This window comes from Petaurus breviceps, unplaced genomic scaffold (genome assembly GCF_028583685.1).
Source record: "Petaurus breviceps papuanus isolate PSGF00001 unplaced genomic scaffold, PetGlider_PUasm1.0 90792, whole genome shotgun sequence".
Classification (NCBI taxonomy): Eukaryota; Metazoa; Chordata; class Mammalia; order Diprotodontia; family Petauridae; genus Petaurus; species Petaurus breviceps.
In genome coordinates, this window is record NW_027187347.1 from 20,211,344 (window position 1) to 20,225,609 (window position 14,266).

At 39.9% G+C, this 14,266-nt stretch overlaps 1 protein-coding gene and 1 long non-coding RNA gene across 2 annotated transcripts in view; one reads left to right on the forward strand and one right to left on the reverse strand.

Moving 5' to 3' along the window:
• The window catches only part of LOC138147447 (solute carrier family 15 member 2-like), an 87,835-nt gene extending 74,064 nt beyond the window's left edge, over window positions 1–13,771 (reverse strand). The window contains exons 1-3 of the mRNA XM_069069964.1: window positions 13,635–13,771; window positions 13,410–13,449; window positions 1,590–1,677 (exon numbers count right to left, since the gene is read on the reverse strand). Coding sequence (XP_068926065.1) covers window positions 1,590–1,677; window positions 13,410–13,449; window positions 13,635–13,771 — 265 coding nt within the window. The remainder of the gene's footprint in view (window positions 1–1,589; window positions 1,678–13,409; window positions 13,450–13,634) is intronic.
• LOC138147477 (uncharacterized) lies at window positions 7,440–10,228 on the forward strand. The gene is made up of 3 exons (XR_011164817.1): window positions 7,440–9,352; window positions 9,526–9,706; window positions 10,019–10,228. It is a non-coding gene; the product is annotated as an uncharacterized lncRNA (long non-coding RNA).
• Window positions 13,772–14,266: the final 495 nt, after the last annotated feature.

A 14,266-nucleotide genomic window follows, 5' to 3' on the forward strand; every position in this document is an offset into this window, starting at 1 on the left:
AGCTAGTTTTTTTTAATTGTCTTTATCCTAAACACAAAGTATTTATTATATGATAAATGCTTACTGGATTGGCTTGAATTTTAGCTAACTTTTAAACAATGATATAATTTGATCTAAACGTAGGAAACCAAAAAAAAAAATCAAGGATTTCGTGACTGAATTTTAAATAAGTATAAGCATTAGAATCATAGGCTCAAAGATAAAGACAGAAAGGAATTCAGAGATTGTTTAATCCCACTTTCTCATTTTACAAATGACCAGACTAAAGCTCAAAGGGGTTAAACGTATTGTTGTTTTGCTATTAAGCTATCAAGATGGTGCACAAATTCACTGCATTTTTAAATTGGTGACCTAGTTTTTGAGCATGCCTAGTTAGCCAGAGCCTGCTGTGTCCTCACCTAGTGGGTGGGGGCAGGTTCCTTGATTGACCTCCTGCCTCTTTGTAAGTCATTCAGTGGAGCTATTTGCTCTCTCTTTCTGCCATTTTTTCACTATGCTTCTAGCTGTTGTGCTCAGCATGGAAATCATGAACTGAACATGTCTAACTCTTTTTAACCTCATTTGGGGTTTTCTTGGCAAAAATAAATACCTCAGTGGTTCACTGTTTCCTTCTCCAGCTCATTTTACAAATGAGGAAAATGAGGCAAACAGGGTTAAGTGACTTGCCTAGGGTCACACAACTAAGAGGTATCTGAGGCCAGATTTGAACTCAGGAAGATGAATCTTCCTGACTTCAGGCCCACCATTCTATTCACTATACCACCTAGCTGCCCTGGGATTTCATTGCCATTCCAAAAATAAACCAAAACTGCAACAATAAAAAGTTTCAAAGCCTAGCAATTGTACAGATGGCCTTTGAGCTAAATTGTTTCTGCTCAGTTGTTTGGTCATGTCTGAGTGATTTGCCACTTCTTTCTCCAGCTCATTTTACAAATGAGGAAACTGAGAGGAACGGTTTTAAGTAACTTGCCCAAGCACTGTGTTAAGTACTTTACAATCATTATTTGATGCTCACAATGATCCTGGAAGTTAGATGTTATTATTATCCCCATTTTACAGCTAAAGAAATTGAGACAAACAGGAGTTAAATGACTTGACCAGGGTCACACAGTACATAAATGTCTGAGATTGACTTAGGAAGTTTATTGTCAAGTTGGAGTGCATCCAGATGAATGTAATCAGCACGGTGAAGAGACTAAAAACTACGACCTAGGAGGAACAATACAGGAACTAGGGATATTTAACTTGAAGAAGAAAATACTTTGAGGGAACATGATCTTTTATTTAAATTTTTGAAGGGCTGTCATGTGGAAGAGAATTCCTCCTGACTCCAGGACTGACACTTTATCCACTGCACCACCTAACTGCCATGAACTAATTGGCAGAGCTAATTGGCATAAGCTTCAAAGAAAATGAAAAGCCTTAGAAGTGTTTGTCTGGCTCTTCAGTAGATGGAGGGAAGGTATAGCCCCACAGAGAAGGAATATCATGTAGGAATGGAAAAACTGGCCAATTACCATAGAGGAAGTGATGTAAAGAGGTTTTGAGTAAGGACCCTAAAATACCCCATCTTTCCTTAATAGCAGTACCTGTTGTGCCTCCAGTAGAGAAACGTTCACAGAACTCATTAATCAAGATGAAGACAATGTTCAGTGGGTAGTTGGTGTGAGATATTTTCTATAGACAACAAAAAGACAAAAGGTGAGAGATTGGGGCAAATTACAGATAATCCTTTCTTTTCACTTCAATACCTCTCTACTGACTATAACTCTATGTTTTCAATTGATGACAACACATCTCCACTTGGAAATCCTGGCATCACCTCAAAGTCTTCCATGATTGATAAATGAGATTGTAATGGAATTTTGAAAATATGCCAATTGATTTTTTTTTCCTTATACAAGGGTGTTGGGTATGATGATTTCTCTAGGTAGCAGACATGCAGAGGTAATAGTAAGGATCTTCAGATTTTATCTTCAATCCTACACAATCACAGAATCTTAGAGTTGGAAGGGTGCTCAGAAATCATGCAGAGCAGCCCATCCCTGAACAGTGATCTCCAATTCAAACTTCTAACAAATGGTTATCCAGGTGATAGTTGAAGATCTCCAGTGAAAGAACTGCCACTGTCTCCCAAGGGAGACCATTCCACTTTATAATTATTAGGAAGTATTTTGCCTTATGTTAAGCTTAAATATATAATTGTATATAGTTAGTAATAGAAAATTTATTAATTATATGTAATTAGCACATAGTTATTAAATATACAACTTATTAATATTTAAGCTTAAATTTGTCTCTGAAATATCCACCCATTCTTTGTGGGGGTTTTGAGGGGGAGTTGTTTTTTGGAGGGGGGAAGGCAGGGCAATTTGGATAAAGTGACTTGCCCAAGTTCACATGGCTAAGTATTAAGTGTCTGAGGCTGGATTTGAACTCAGGTCCTCCTGACTCCAGGACCAGTGCTCTATTCACTGTACCTTATATGGCATGCTTTTTAGTCCCTTCACCATAATGACTACATTCAGCTGGATATATTCCAACTTGACAATATCCTTCCTAAAATATGGTACCCAGAACTGAACACAGTACTCCAGATGTGGCCTGACCAGAGCAGAGTTCAGGGTAATTATCCTTTCCCTTCTTATAGATACCATACATCTCTGAATGCTGTCTAAAATTACACTGGGTTTGAGGTTTGTTTGGATGGCATGTCATACTTTGGTTTTGGTGTTGCTTATTTTACTAATTTTGAACTTGTAGCTCATGTACATGACCAGCTTTTTTGGGGGGGGGGGTTTGGGGGGGCACATAAAGTTATCTAGCCACAACTCCCTTATCCTGGACTTGGGCAGTTGATTTCTTTTAAAAAACAAAGTTGATACCAAACGGACAATCTAATTGTGCATACCTTTTGATCCAGCATTATCACTACTAGGTCTGTATGCCAAATTGATCATAAAAAAGGGAAAAGGACCTACATGTACAAGAATATTTTTAGCAGCAGGCAGCTAGGTGGCGCAGTGGATAGAGTGCCGGCCCTGGAGTCAGGAAAACCTGAGTTCAAATTCGACCTCAGACACTTAGCACAAAAAAACTAGCCCTGTGACCTTGGGCAAGTCACTTAACCCCAATTGCCCTCCAAAAAAGGAAAAATAAAAAAGAATATTGCAGCTCTTTCTGTGATGGCAAAGAATTGGAAATTGATGGAAAGCCCATCAATTGGGGAATGGCTGAACATGTAGTATATGAACATAATGGAACACTATAATGCTGTAAAAAAAAAAAAACAATTAGCAAGTGGATTTCAGGAAAAAAAACCTGGACTTACATGAACTGATGCTGAGTGAAGGGAGCAGAACCAGAAGAATACTGTACACAGTAACAGCAACATTATGTAATGATCAACTATGATAGAATTAGCTCTTCTCAGCTAAACAATGATCAAAGACAATTGAAAAGACTCATGACAGAAAATACTATCCACATCCAGAGGAAGAACTATGAAGTCTGAATACAGATCAAAGCATCCTATTTTCACTCTTTTTTTTCATGGTTTTCTCCTTTTGTTCTGTTTCTTCTTTCACAATATGACTAATGTGAAAATATGTAGCTCAGCAGAAACACGAGATGTGCAAATTTAGAGAATTCCCCCCAAATGTTCACAAGGACTATTTGTGCCCAAACTGTGGTAGAGCATTTCGAGCTTGTATTGATCTTATCAATAACACTAGGATGCATTGTAACTTGACTCTAACATAGTAACTTGACTCTAACATAGTGATGCTGTCTTGGTCCTCTTTGAGAACAAAGGAGAGCAACCAGTGCAGAAATATGTTTAACATGATTGTACATATATAACCTTTCTCAGATTGCATACTGTCTTGGAGAGGGAAAAGGGGAGGGAGGAAAAGAGGGAAAAAAATTTGGAACTCAAAAATTTATAAAAAATGAATGTTGGGGGTAGCTAGGTGGTGCAGTGAATAGAGCACCAACCCTGCAGCCAGGATGACCTGAGTGCAAATCTAGCCTCAGACACTTAACACCAAAACTAGCCGTGTGACCTTGGACAAGTCAATTAACCCCAATTGCCCAGCCTTCCACCCTCCAAAAAGCAAAAAATAAAATAAAATAAAAAATGAATGTTGAAAACTATCTTTACATGTAATTGGAAAAAATATAATACTTTTTACCAAAAAAAGCAGTTAAATTCAACAAACATTAAATAACCACACCGTGCAAGGCACACGTCTAATCATTTTGCGCACAAATCAAAGTGAAAAGCAACAGTATCCACCACTGGGGAGCTTACATTCTACTAGGAGGATATAATCTTTATGCAGAGAAATACATGCAAGATAATTTGAGGAGGCAGAGAACACTTACAGCCACGAGCATCAAGCAAGGCCTACCATAGATGGAGGCACTAAAGGTGGAATTTAAAGGAAGAAGTAAAGATGAGAAAAGAGTATATTCCAGGCACACTTGACAGCCTGTGCAAAGGTAGAGAGGAGGGGAAGGGAACAAGTATTTCTTAGCTACCTACTATGTGCCAAGCGCTACTAATCGTTTTTTACAAAGATTATCTTATTTGATCCTCATGCTAACTAGGAAAGGTAGGTGTAACTATCATTTGCATTTTATATTTGAGGAAACTAAGACCAACAAAGGTTAAGTGACTTGTCCTGGGTCACACGGTTATTGTCTGAGGCTGTATTGAAACTCAGGTGATCCTGACTCCAAGCCCAGCACGCTATCCACTGTGCCGCCTAGCTATGAGATGGAATATTAAGTTCAGAGAAGAAATAAGTTGCACTGACAAATAGAGCTAATTACCAGAAATGTAGCATGTGTGAAAGGGGATAGATAGACAGACAGATAGATAGACACATACATATATACATATACCCATATGTGTGTATATACACATTTATACATACATACATGTATGTATATATAGTTGGTAGGTTGTTGTCCTTCATTCTCAAAGAGGACCAAAATTACATCATGATGTTAGAGTCAAATTTCAGTGTGCCTCACTATGGCTGATCAGATCAATATGAGCCCTCAATGTTCTGTCAGCACAAATTGTCCATGTGAAATTTTGGGGTAGATTCTCTAAATTTATGCATATAAATTAATATATTGCAATAAAATATACATATATATTTTATGTGGTCACTTTATATGGCTAAATATATAATATATGTGTACATGTGATATGATATGATGACATAATATAATATATGGCATGACATGATACAACATGACATAACATAATATAATGCAATACATTGTCTAGAAACTGGAGTGAGAGTGTGAAGGTCTCTAAATGCCATAAAAAGGAGTTTATATTTTGTATAGTTTGTCCTTTGTTCTTGAAGAGGACCATGACATCAGCAAGATGATGCCATGACTTGCAAGTAAATTGGATTTAAGTGAAAGAGGGCTGTGCACTCTCTCCTCTATAGCCACCTGGGTCTAGTGGCAAGATAGAGATTAAGGTGACTGGAGATGGCCCAGGATGCAATGGGAGACCTTGCCCTTCTTAAGCTTAAGTCTTTCCTAGGTCTTAGTTTGTCTGAGGCAACACTCATTCAGTAGTTAAAGGTTAGGTAAGAAATGAGGCAAAGAATGGCCTCTTTTTAATTGAGCCTTAATGAAAACTAAAGGGTCTAAGAGGAGAAATGAGGAGAATGAATTCCAAACTAGGAGCAAGAAATGGAATATTGAGGTTTTTTGGGGGGGGAAAGAAGTAGGTTAGTTTGAATGTATTGAGTACATGAGGAGGAATAATGTCAAGCAAGCCTGGAAAGGTAGCCTAGAGTCATAATGAGAAGATTATCTTAAATGCCTAGCAAAGAAATTCATATGTTATTCAAGAACAATAGGGAGCCACTAAAAATTACTGAGCAGGGGAAGGGACATGGCCAGATTTGTGCTTTAAGAAGATTATTTTGCCATTTGTGTGGATAATGAATTACAAAGAGGAAAACTGGAAGTTGAGGAATTCATGTAAGAGACTATTGCAATAGTATAGTCAAGAGGTAATACACTCTGATGTAAGATGGTGGCTCCATTAAAGGAGAAAAGTGATAGATATAAGATATGTTGTAAAGATAGAATTTTTAAAAATTGGCAACTGACCTAATGTGGGGAATAAAGAAGAATGAAAAGCTGAAGATGCTTTTGAGGTCATGAATCTGTGACACTAGAAAGAAGGTGGTATTTCCCCCAAAAGAAATAGAGAAGTATGGAGGACTGGGATTTTGAATAGAAGATAATGAGGTCTCTTCTAAACATGTTAAATTTGAGATCTCAAGACATCTAGTAGAAAATATCTAAGAATCAGTTGGTAATGTAGAATTGGAGCTGAAGTGAAAGAAATCATGCATGGTTATAAAGACCTGGGAGTCATTGTTATTCTTTTTTAAATATTTCTTTTATTTCAGTATATATTTACCAATTACATGTCAAAAAATTTTAACATTCATTTTTGAAAAATTTGAGTTCCAAATTCTCTCCTTCCCTCAAGCCCCTCCCCACCCATTGAAAAGGCAAGCAGGCAATAGGAGGTTGATTACACATGCAAAGTCATGCATATTACCCACATTGCAAAAGAAAACACACACAAAATCAAGAAAGTTTTTTAAAAATATGCTTCAATTTATACTCAAGAGTTCGGCTGTTCTCTCTCTGGAGGTGGTTGGTATTTTTCATCATGGCTCCTTTGGAGTTATCTTGCATCATTGTCTTAATAAGAGTAGTTAAGTCTTTCACAGTTAATCGGCCTTAAAATATTGCCATTGCTGTGTACCATGTTTTCCTGGTTCTGCTCACTTCACTTTGCATTAGTTCACATGTCTTCCCAGGTTTTTCTAGGACCATCCGGCTTGTCATTTCTCATAGTACAAGAGTATTCAATCACAATCATATACCACAACTTGTTCAACAATCCCCCAGTTGATGAGTATCCCCTCAATTTTCAATTCTTTCCTACTACAAAAAGAGCTGCTGTAGTTTTGTACATACAGATCCTTTTCCCTTTTCTTTGATGTCTTTGCAATATAGATCTAGTGGTGGTATTACTTCATTAAAAGGTATGCTGAGTTTTATAGCCCTTTGAGCAGAGTTCCAAATTGTTCTCCAGAATAGCTGGACAAGTTCACAACTCCACCAACAGTGCATTATTGTCCCAAATTTTCCACATCCTCTCCAGGATTTGTCATTTTCCTTTTCTGTCATGTTAGCCAATCTGAGAGATGTGAGATAGTATCTCAAGGTTGTTTTTCATTTCTATTTCTCTAACTGAAAAAATAGTAATTTAGAGCATTTTTATATGTGTATTGATAGCTTTGATTTCTTCTTCTGAAAAATGTGTTCATATTCTTTGATTTTTCAATTGGGGAATTGGCTTGATTTTTATAAATTTGACTCAGTTCTGTTTCCTATACATTTTAGAAATGAGGTATTTACCAGAAAAATTTGCTGTAAAAAATTTTCCCTGATTTCCTGTTTTCCTTTTAATTTTGGCTGCATTACTTTTATGTGTGTAAAACCTTCTTACTTTCATGTAATCAAAATTATCCATTTTACTTCCCATTATCCTCTCTTTCTTGTTTGTTTGTTTTGGGGGTTCGATTTTTTTTTTTTTTGCTTTTTGAGGGGGCAAGGTAGGGCAATTGGGATTAAGTGACTTGCCCAAGGTCACAGGGCTAGTTTTGTGTTAAGTGTCTGAGGCTGGGTTTGAACTCAGGTCCTCCTGACTCCAGGGCCAGTGCTGTATTCACTGTGTGCCACCTAGCTGCCCCCTCTCTTTCTTCTTTGGTTATAAATTCTTGGGAGCATTTCCAGAGAAAGACAATTGGACTCATAGGAAGTAATAAAATCATTGAGATAGTGTAACCAGATGAGTGGCCTGGGTGGGGTGGCTAGGTGGCACACTTAACACTCACTAACCTTGTGACCTTGGACAAGTCACTTAACCCCAATTGCTCTGCCCTCCCCCCTCCAAAAAAGCAAAAAAAAAAGGGGGGGCTGGGAAATATGCTTTAGTAGATACTAACTGGAAGGTTGGATTTTCAAAGACAATGCCATAAAAGAGTACAAGAAGCCAATTGGGTAAGAGAAGAACCAGGAGAGAGCAGTGTCACCAAAATGAAGGGAAGAGACAAGAGTGGTTAAAACCTGAAGAGAGATCAAGAAGAATGACAACTGAGAAGAAGTTATAGGATTTAAGAAGTAATAGATAAAGACCAGCTTCAGTGAAACTTGATGGTTGGGGTAAGGATTGGGAAGAGAGGAAGGAGAGAAGCAGAGTTCTTTTTCTAAGAGTTTCTAAAAGAGGGAATTAAAGAATAACTTCCCATTTCAACCAGTTCTTGCTACCTAGATGCTAGTTAGACTGTGAAAGGATAGTTCAGGGTCCCAGGAGGTGGCTGATGTGGGTTGGGTCCATATCCTTCTCCACCTATCAAGTATCCCCTTCATCAGCCCCATCCCTGTCTGCTTGCCCAGATGTCTGACCTGTTAACCCAGCCCCAGGAAGAGAGAAGCCAAAGGACAGAACCTCCAAACAAATGAAAAACCACAGGGAAGTTTCCCTATCTGCCCAACTTAGGTCAGGCAGATGCCGCCTCCCCTTACCCCCAATCTTCTGTGTACTTTTCCAGCTGCAACCCTAGACATCTAAGTCAAACTTAGCTGGGAGGCCCAGTCACACGTGGGAGGGGTGTGTGTTCACTGTGGCTAACACCTCACAAGCGATGGTACATGTTGCGGCTCCAAGGAATCTCTGGCCCTGGGCCCAGGCCAGATTCAGATTTTTCTTCTGAGCTAGCAAGATGAAGACGGGTAATGCTGCTTGGAAGTAAGCTCGAGCTTTCTTGTGCCCTCTGGCACCCTTGTCCAGACTCCCACCTCTTCCCTTACCGAGGTTAAAAGAGCATGCCGCTTGCCATCTGCCCTCCACAGCGCGGGGACGTGCTGGGTTAGGTGCCGGTGAGAAGACAAGGGACTGGCCTCCCCAGACACTGATAAAACACTGATAAAAGCGGGGTTGCGGTGGCTGCCCGTCCTCCCCTGAGCCATCTCTTCTCCTCCTTTACCGATCTTTTCCTAGGGTCCTCCACTCACCCCGAGGGCGGGGCTTGAGCCCCAAAAGCCACTGCCCAGGTCAGAATTAGGACTGGGGGGGCCAGGGAGGGTAGTCTGCTGTCTCCGATTTGCCCAGGAGCGCGGCACCCCCTCTCTTCCAGCTGCCACGTCGAGTACCCTCTCTGAGAAACTGAAAGGGTCTTCTCCCCAAAAGCCGGATGCCTGGTTCGTGGGGCCTCTGGAGGTGGGGATGAGGGTAAGAAAAGGTCAGGCTGGGGAAGGGGGCAGGACGGGCGGAGAGTGCGGGCGACCACAACCACTCCGGTCCGACTGTTTGTTCTGCTAAAACTCTCTTTTGGAGGAAGGTTTCCTCCTTCATCTTGTGGTTGTCTGGTTTACTCCTTGAGGTTGAGGGCTCTTTACTTGTAGGTGAGGGGAAGCGAGGAGGCGCCTTCACTCCGTCCTCTCAGAGCTTCCCCCGCCCCCCACCCATCCCCGTAACGTGAAGATATCATTGTTGTGAGCCAAGTCTTGGTTGGGAAAATTGGAAAAATATGTTGCCCTTCATAGACGTCCCACACGAAAGCCATAAAACAAAGCAGCTGGAACTGTAAGTTAAAGTACATTTAACATAACGTCTCCATTATGCACGTCTGACACTTCCCACTCATTTCCTCGCCCCGCTGCTTTTATTCAGGTTGTCATCTTTCTCTCTCTACCTCGCTCCCCGCCCTACCCCCATCCACCTGTAACCTTAGAGCTCCACCCTTGGGTCTTTTAGCTCCCAAAGGCGACCTTTGGTCTTCTCACCAACCTGCCCCGCCTCATTCTAATTCCCTTTCACGGGTTGTCTTTCTTCATTTCAATGTAAATTCCTTGAGAGGATGAGATTGTCTTGCTTTCTTATATTTTTATTCCCTAGGAGGTTTCTAGGTGCAGTGGAGCCGAGAAGACTTAAATTCAAATCCAGCCGTTTTACCCCCGGGGAAGTCTCTTATTCTGGCTTCCTCAGTTGCCTCAGCTGTAAAATGGAGATAATATTAGCACCCACCTCCCAGGGTGGTTGTGTGGAGAAAATGAGATACTGTAAAGTGCTTTGCAAAATTTATTATTAATAAATGCTTTACCTATCTATATGCATGTATGTATATAGCTCTATTCATTTTTGAGTCTATGTCCTGGATTCAGTGATTGGGATTAGGGACTGTACTAACAAATTCAAAGAAACAGAGATTTCCCAGCTGGAGAAACGTCTTTTATCTACACAGTTTGGCATCTTTTTTAACAACTCTGTTGTTTACTTCCTGACTCATTCAAGGAGCTAAGAGATCATGTGTCCTGGCCAGGGTATATCTTTTACAGTTTTATGGAAATGAACATTTTTGTCCTTTTTCTATTAGAACCTAGGCTTTCAAAGACCACTCCCTGATACAAATATATACATATATGTATTTTATGTGTGTATGCCTATTTATGTATCTGTACTAGTAAAGGAAGTTTCATATCAAGAACTCCCTACACTAATGAAAGCAGAGGTCTAGTAATATATATATAAATGTATATATGTGTATGTATACATACACACACATATATATATACATGTACATATACACATATACATATACACTTTAAAGTTTTAATATCCTAAAAAGTACACTAAGAAACTGGGGATAAGAGGACACTCTGGAGTTCAACTGGTTCACCAATGGGTCAAGAAGGGAAGAGAGCAGAGTATAGCCAATACAGAGGTGATGACCTGGGAAAAAGGAATAAGAGGTGGAGGGATTAGAGCTTGTGGTGAAAATGAAGAACAGGGTTAGAGATTATAAAACAGAGGGAAAGATGGAATGACAAAAGCTTATGGTCAGATAATGGAATTTTAGAATTCATGAACACAGATGACAAGATCAGAGCTATGACCATCTCACTAGGAAGCTGAGATGGGATGTAGGAGTAGGTAATGGGAAATGAATACTTTGAGAAACTGGTATTTTAGGATATTTGAGGGAAGGTGTCCCATAGTCTGAGAGAAGCAGTTGGGGAGGAGGAAAAGATTATGAGCCAGGCACTTAACTCATTGAGGAAGGGCAGTGTCCTATAGTTTGGGGGACAATAGATATCAGAATTTTGACTGGGTGAGAAGTAAGGATTGAGCGAAACTCAAGGGAGTATGGTGGTAGAGAGAGAGCTTGGAAGTGCCAATGGGGAACAAGGAGTATATTGCAACTCTACCACCTCGTTAGTATTAGTGGAAAATTCAACCAGTGTTAAAAAGTCATATTATCAGAAGAAAACCAGGTCTCAGTGACTCCAAGAAGATGAAGGGAATGAGAAGAGAAAAGGTCTACAATGAAAGCAAGTTTGTTTCCTACAGAGCAGGCACTTCAAAATGCAAAGTGGAAGCAGTGGGGAGCTTTAGAGTCAGATCTTATGGATGTTAGGTTGAGGCAGATAGGAACAAAGGAGTGTTCAGGGGGAGATAATGGGGTTTGAATAATAACAGCCTGGAGTTCAAAATTACAGGGAAAGGGAAGGTATGGTGGTGTGGGAGTTTGTTAAACATTGAAGAATGAGTTCAGGTAGCTTATCATCATCAGTAGGGGTGTGGCCTTGAGGTGGACTCCTTCCAAGTTGCATAGGGTGCAACTGGAAAGCTGCAAAGACAGGTGAGGAAGGAGATGCCATTGGCTAGGGTGTGCTCAAGGCTAGGTGACAAATGGAGGTGAAATTCTAAGACATCTCAGAGGGTAAAATGGAATGATTGGTCTAGGAAGCTGAGATGCTATCACGTTCCCCTTCTCCCCGGTAGGAAGATTGGTTATGCCAGTGGTGGGGAACCTGTGACTTTAAGGTCACATGTGGCCCTCTAGCTCCTCAGATGCAGCTTTTTGACTGAGTCAACGTTTCACAGAACAAATCCTTTTATTAGGTGGCCCTCTAGGTCCTCAAGTGCAGCCCCTGACTGAATCCAAACTTCACAGAACAAATCATCCTAATAAAAGGATTTGTTCTGTGAAACTTGGACTCAGTCAAAAGGGTGCACTTGAGGACCTAGAAGGCCACATGTGGCCTCAAGGCATCAGGTTCCCCACCCCTGGATTATGCCATTAACAGAAATAGAGAAGTTAGGAGGGGTGGTGGGTTTAGAGGAAAGATAATGAATTTCTCTTTTGGACATAAACATTTGAGATGCCTATGAAACATGTAGGAGGGGATATCAGGTCATTTGTAAGCAAGAGGACTGGAATCTATCTGTATATTTACTTAATGTTGGAGTTGTCTCATTTCATAGGGTTTTGTAGAAGCTTATAATGGCTATACTGTTTATATACTGCCTATATTGGATAAATACACATGAGTATATCAAGGACATTATTTTGTAATAGAGTATAAAACAAAGCTGTTTGTTAAATTTCTACTGGTCTCATAAAATGCTAGAAATCCTATCCTAACCCCTTCCTGGAATGTCTTCCTTGCACTCTTTCCTATCTGAAAATCTGTTTTCACTTCTTCCTTCAAAATTCACCTTCAAACAATCTTACTTAATTGGTCTGAACTTGTCATAATTATTTCCTTGCTTTGCATTCATCAGATATCATTGGTCCTGCCTAATGGTCCTCTAATTGTTTCTCATATGGTTTGTGTGTAAATAGATTACAAAATTCTCAGGCTCAAGATCCTATCTTCTAATTCTTTTTGTATTTGTCTCCAGTTCTAGTAACCTAATATAGTGCTATGAACTATACTTTCCAACTCCCAATAACAAGACTGCATCTTTGGAAATGACCTCACTTCTTAGATGATTTCTGCCTATTTGTACCTTAGATTGCGAAAACAAAGTAGTCTACCTTAAGTCTCTCAAAGCCCATATTGATGTTTCTTCATTAAAAGGCACCGGATTGCTGCTGGCATCATTTAGAGTAATGAGGCTGGAAAGAAGGTGCTGGTTTGAAGGGGAAATGATGAGCTCATGTCTTATTTGTTCAGCACCAAATGTCTTGGGGAAAATGGAAATGTCCTATCAGTATTTGGAAACACAAAACTGAAGAAAGAGCAAGAGATACCTGTTGGTATGCTAGACTATGGAGTTGGGTTCCAATAAAGTAGCTGAAGCCAATGAGAATCTATAAGTATTCCAAGAATTTCAACCCATCTCTGCACCCCTAGAGGTGGAGATCGCAAAGCATTTCAGATGATATAGTTGTTTGCATTTAGAGATCAGAAATGAAACAATGCTCTGGAAAAAATACTGAGAATTAGCAGTACTTTAACAAGTGAAAAATGCTCTGAAAACAGAGCTTTATCATACTTACATTCCTATTAGTTCTGTGTTTTTCTTCAATTTGCCTATTGCTGGTATTTCAATCCAACTTCCTGTGTATTCTAAACATTCTTAAGCACACAGATGAACCCAATTATAGCAGCTTGCTATTAGTGACCAGCGTGGAGATCTGCTGTAGTCCCTTGGTGCATAACTCACTTCAGCTCTAGCTCTGGGCTGCCAGCTTCCACGTGGACTCATTCTTCAGGCTTCCCACCCTCCACAGTTTCTGGAGTCCTGATGTGCTGAATGCAATCTGTAGTGTCCATGACTGCTATTCATTAGACACTCATCTATGACATAAGATTTCCCCCCTTTAGACCTCTCCCCATAGCAGCTCAAGAGGATATCCATACTCCTTTGGCCATATAGCTCACCATCTTTTCTTCAAAGTTCATAACTCCTGACACAATCCCTAGTCCCAAGAGATTCTGAAGTCCTGGAACTTCCCTTGCCTTGCTAGTGTGGTTATGGGGAGCCAGAGAGGCCTCCTTCATAATGGGCAACCTGATGTCCCCCTATTATAAATACAATAAACATTTGCTGAAGTACCAGCTGTGTACATAACACTGCTAGGTGTTCAGAGAGTAGAAAGTTTGGATCAGACACAGTCCCTGCCCAATAAGGAAATAAGATCCCAATATAGACACAATTTTACTCACTAATTGCATCAGCAAGTGCTATGTGTTGATAAATTATTGTATTAAAGAAATAAATAATTGACTTTCTCTCCTGGTGACGGAAATAGAAGCAAATACCTAATTTTTTTTAGGTATTAAAAAAATTAAAAAATAAAAAAGCTGTACTTAATGGACAATAATGTTAAATACTTCATCAGTCATATTACTT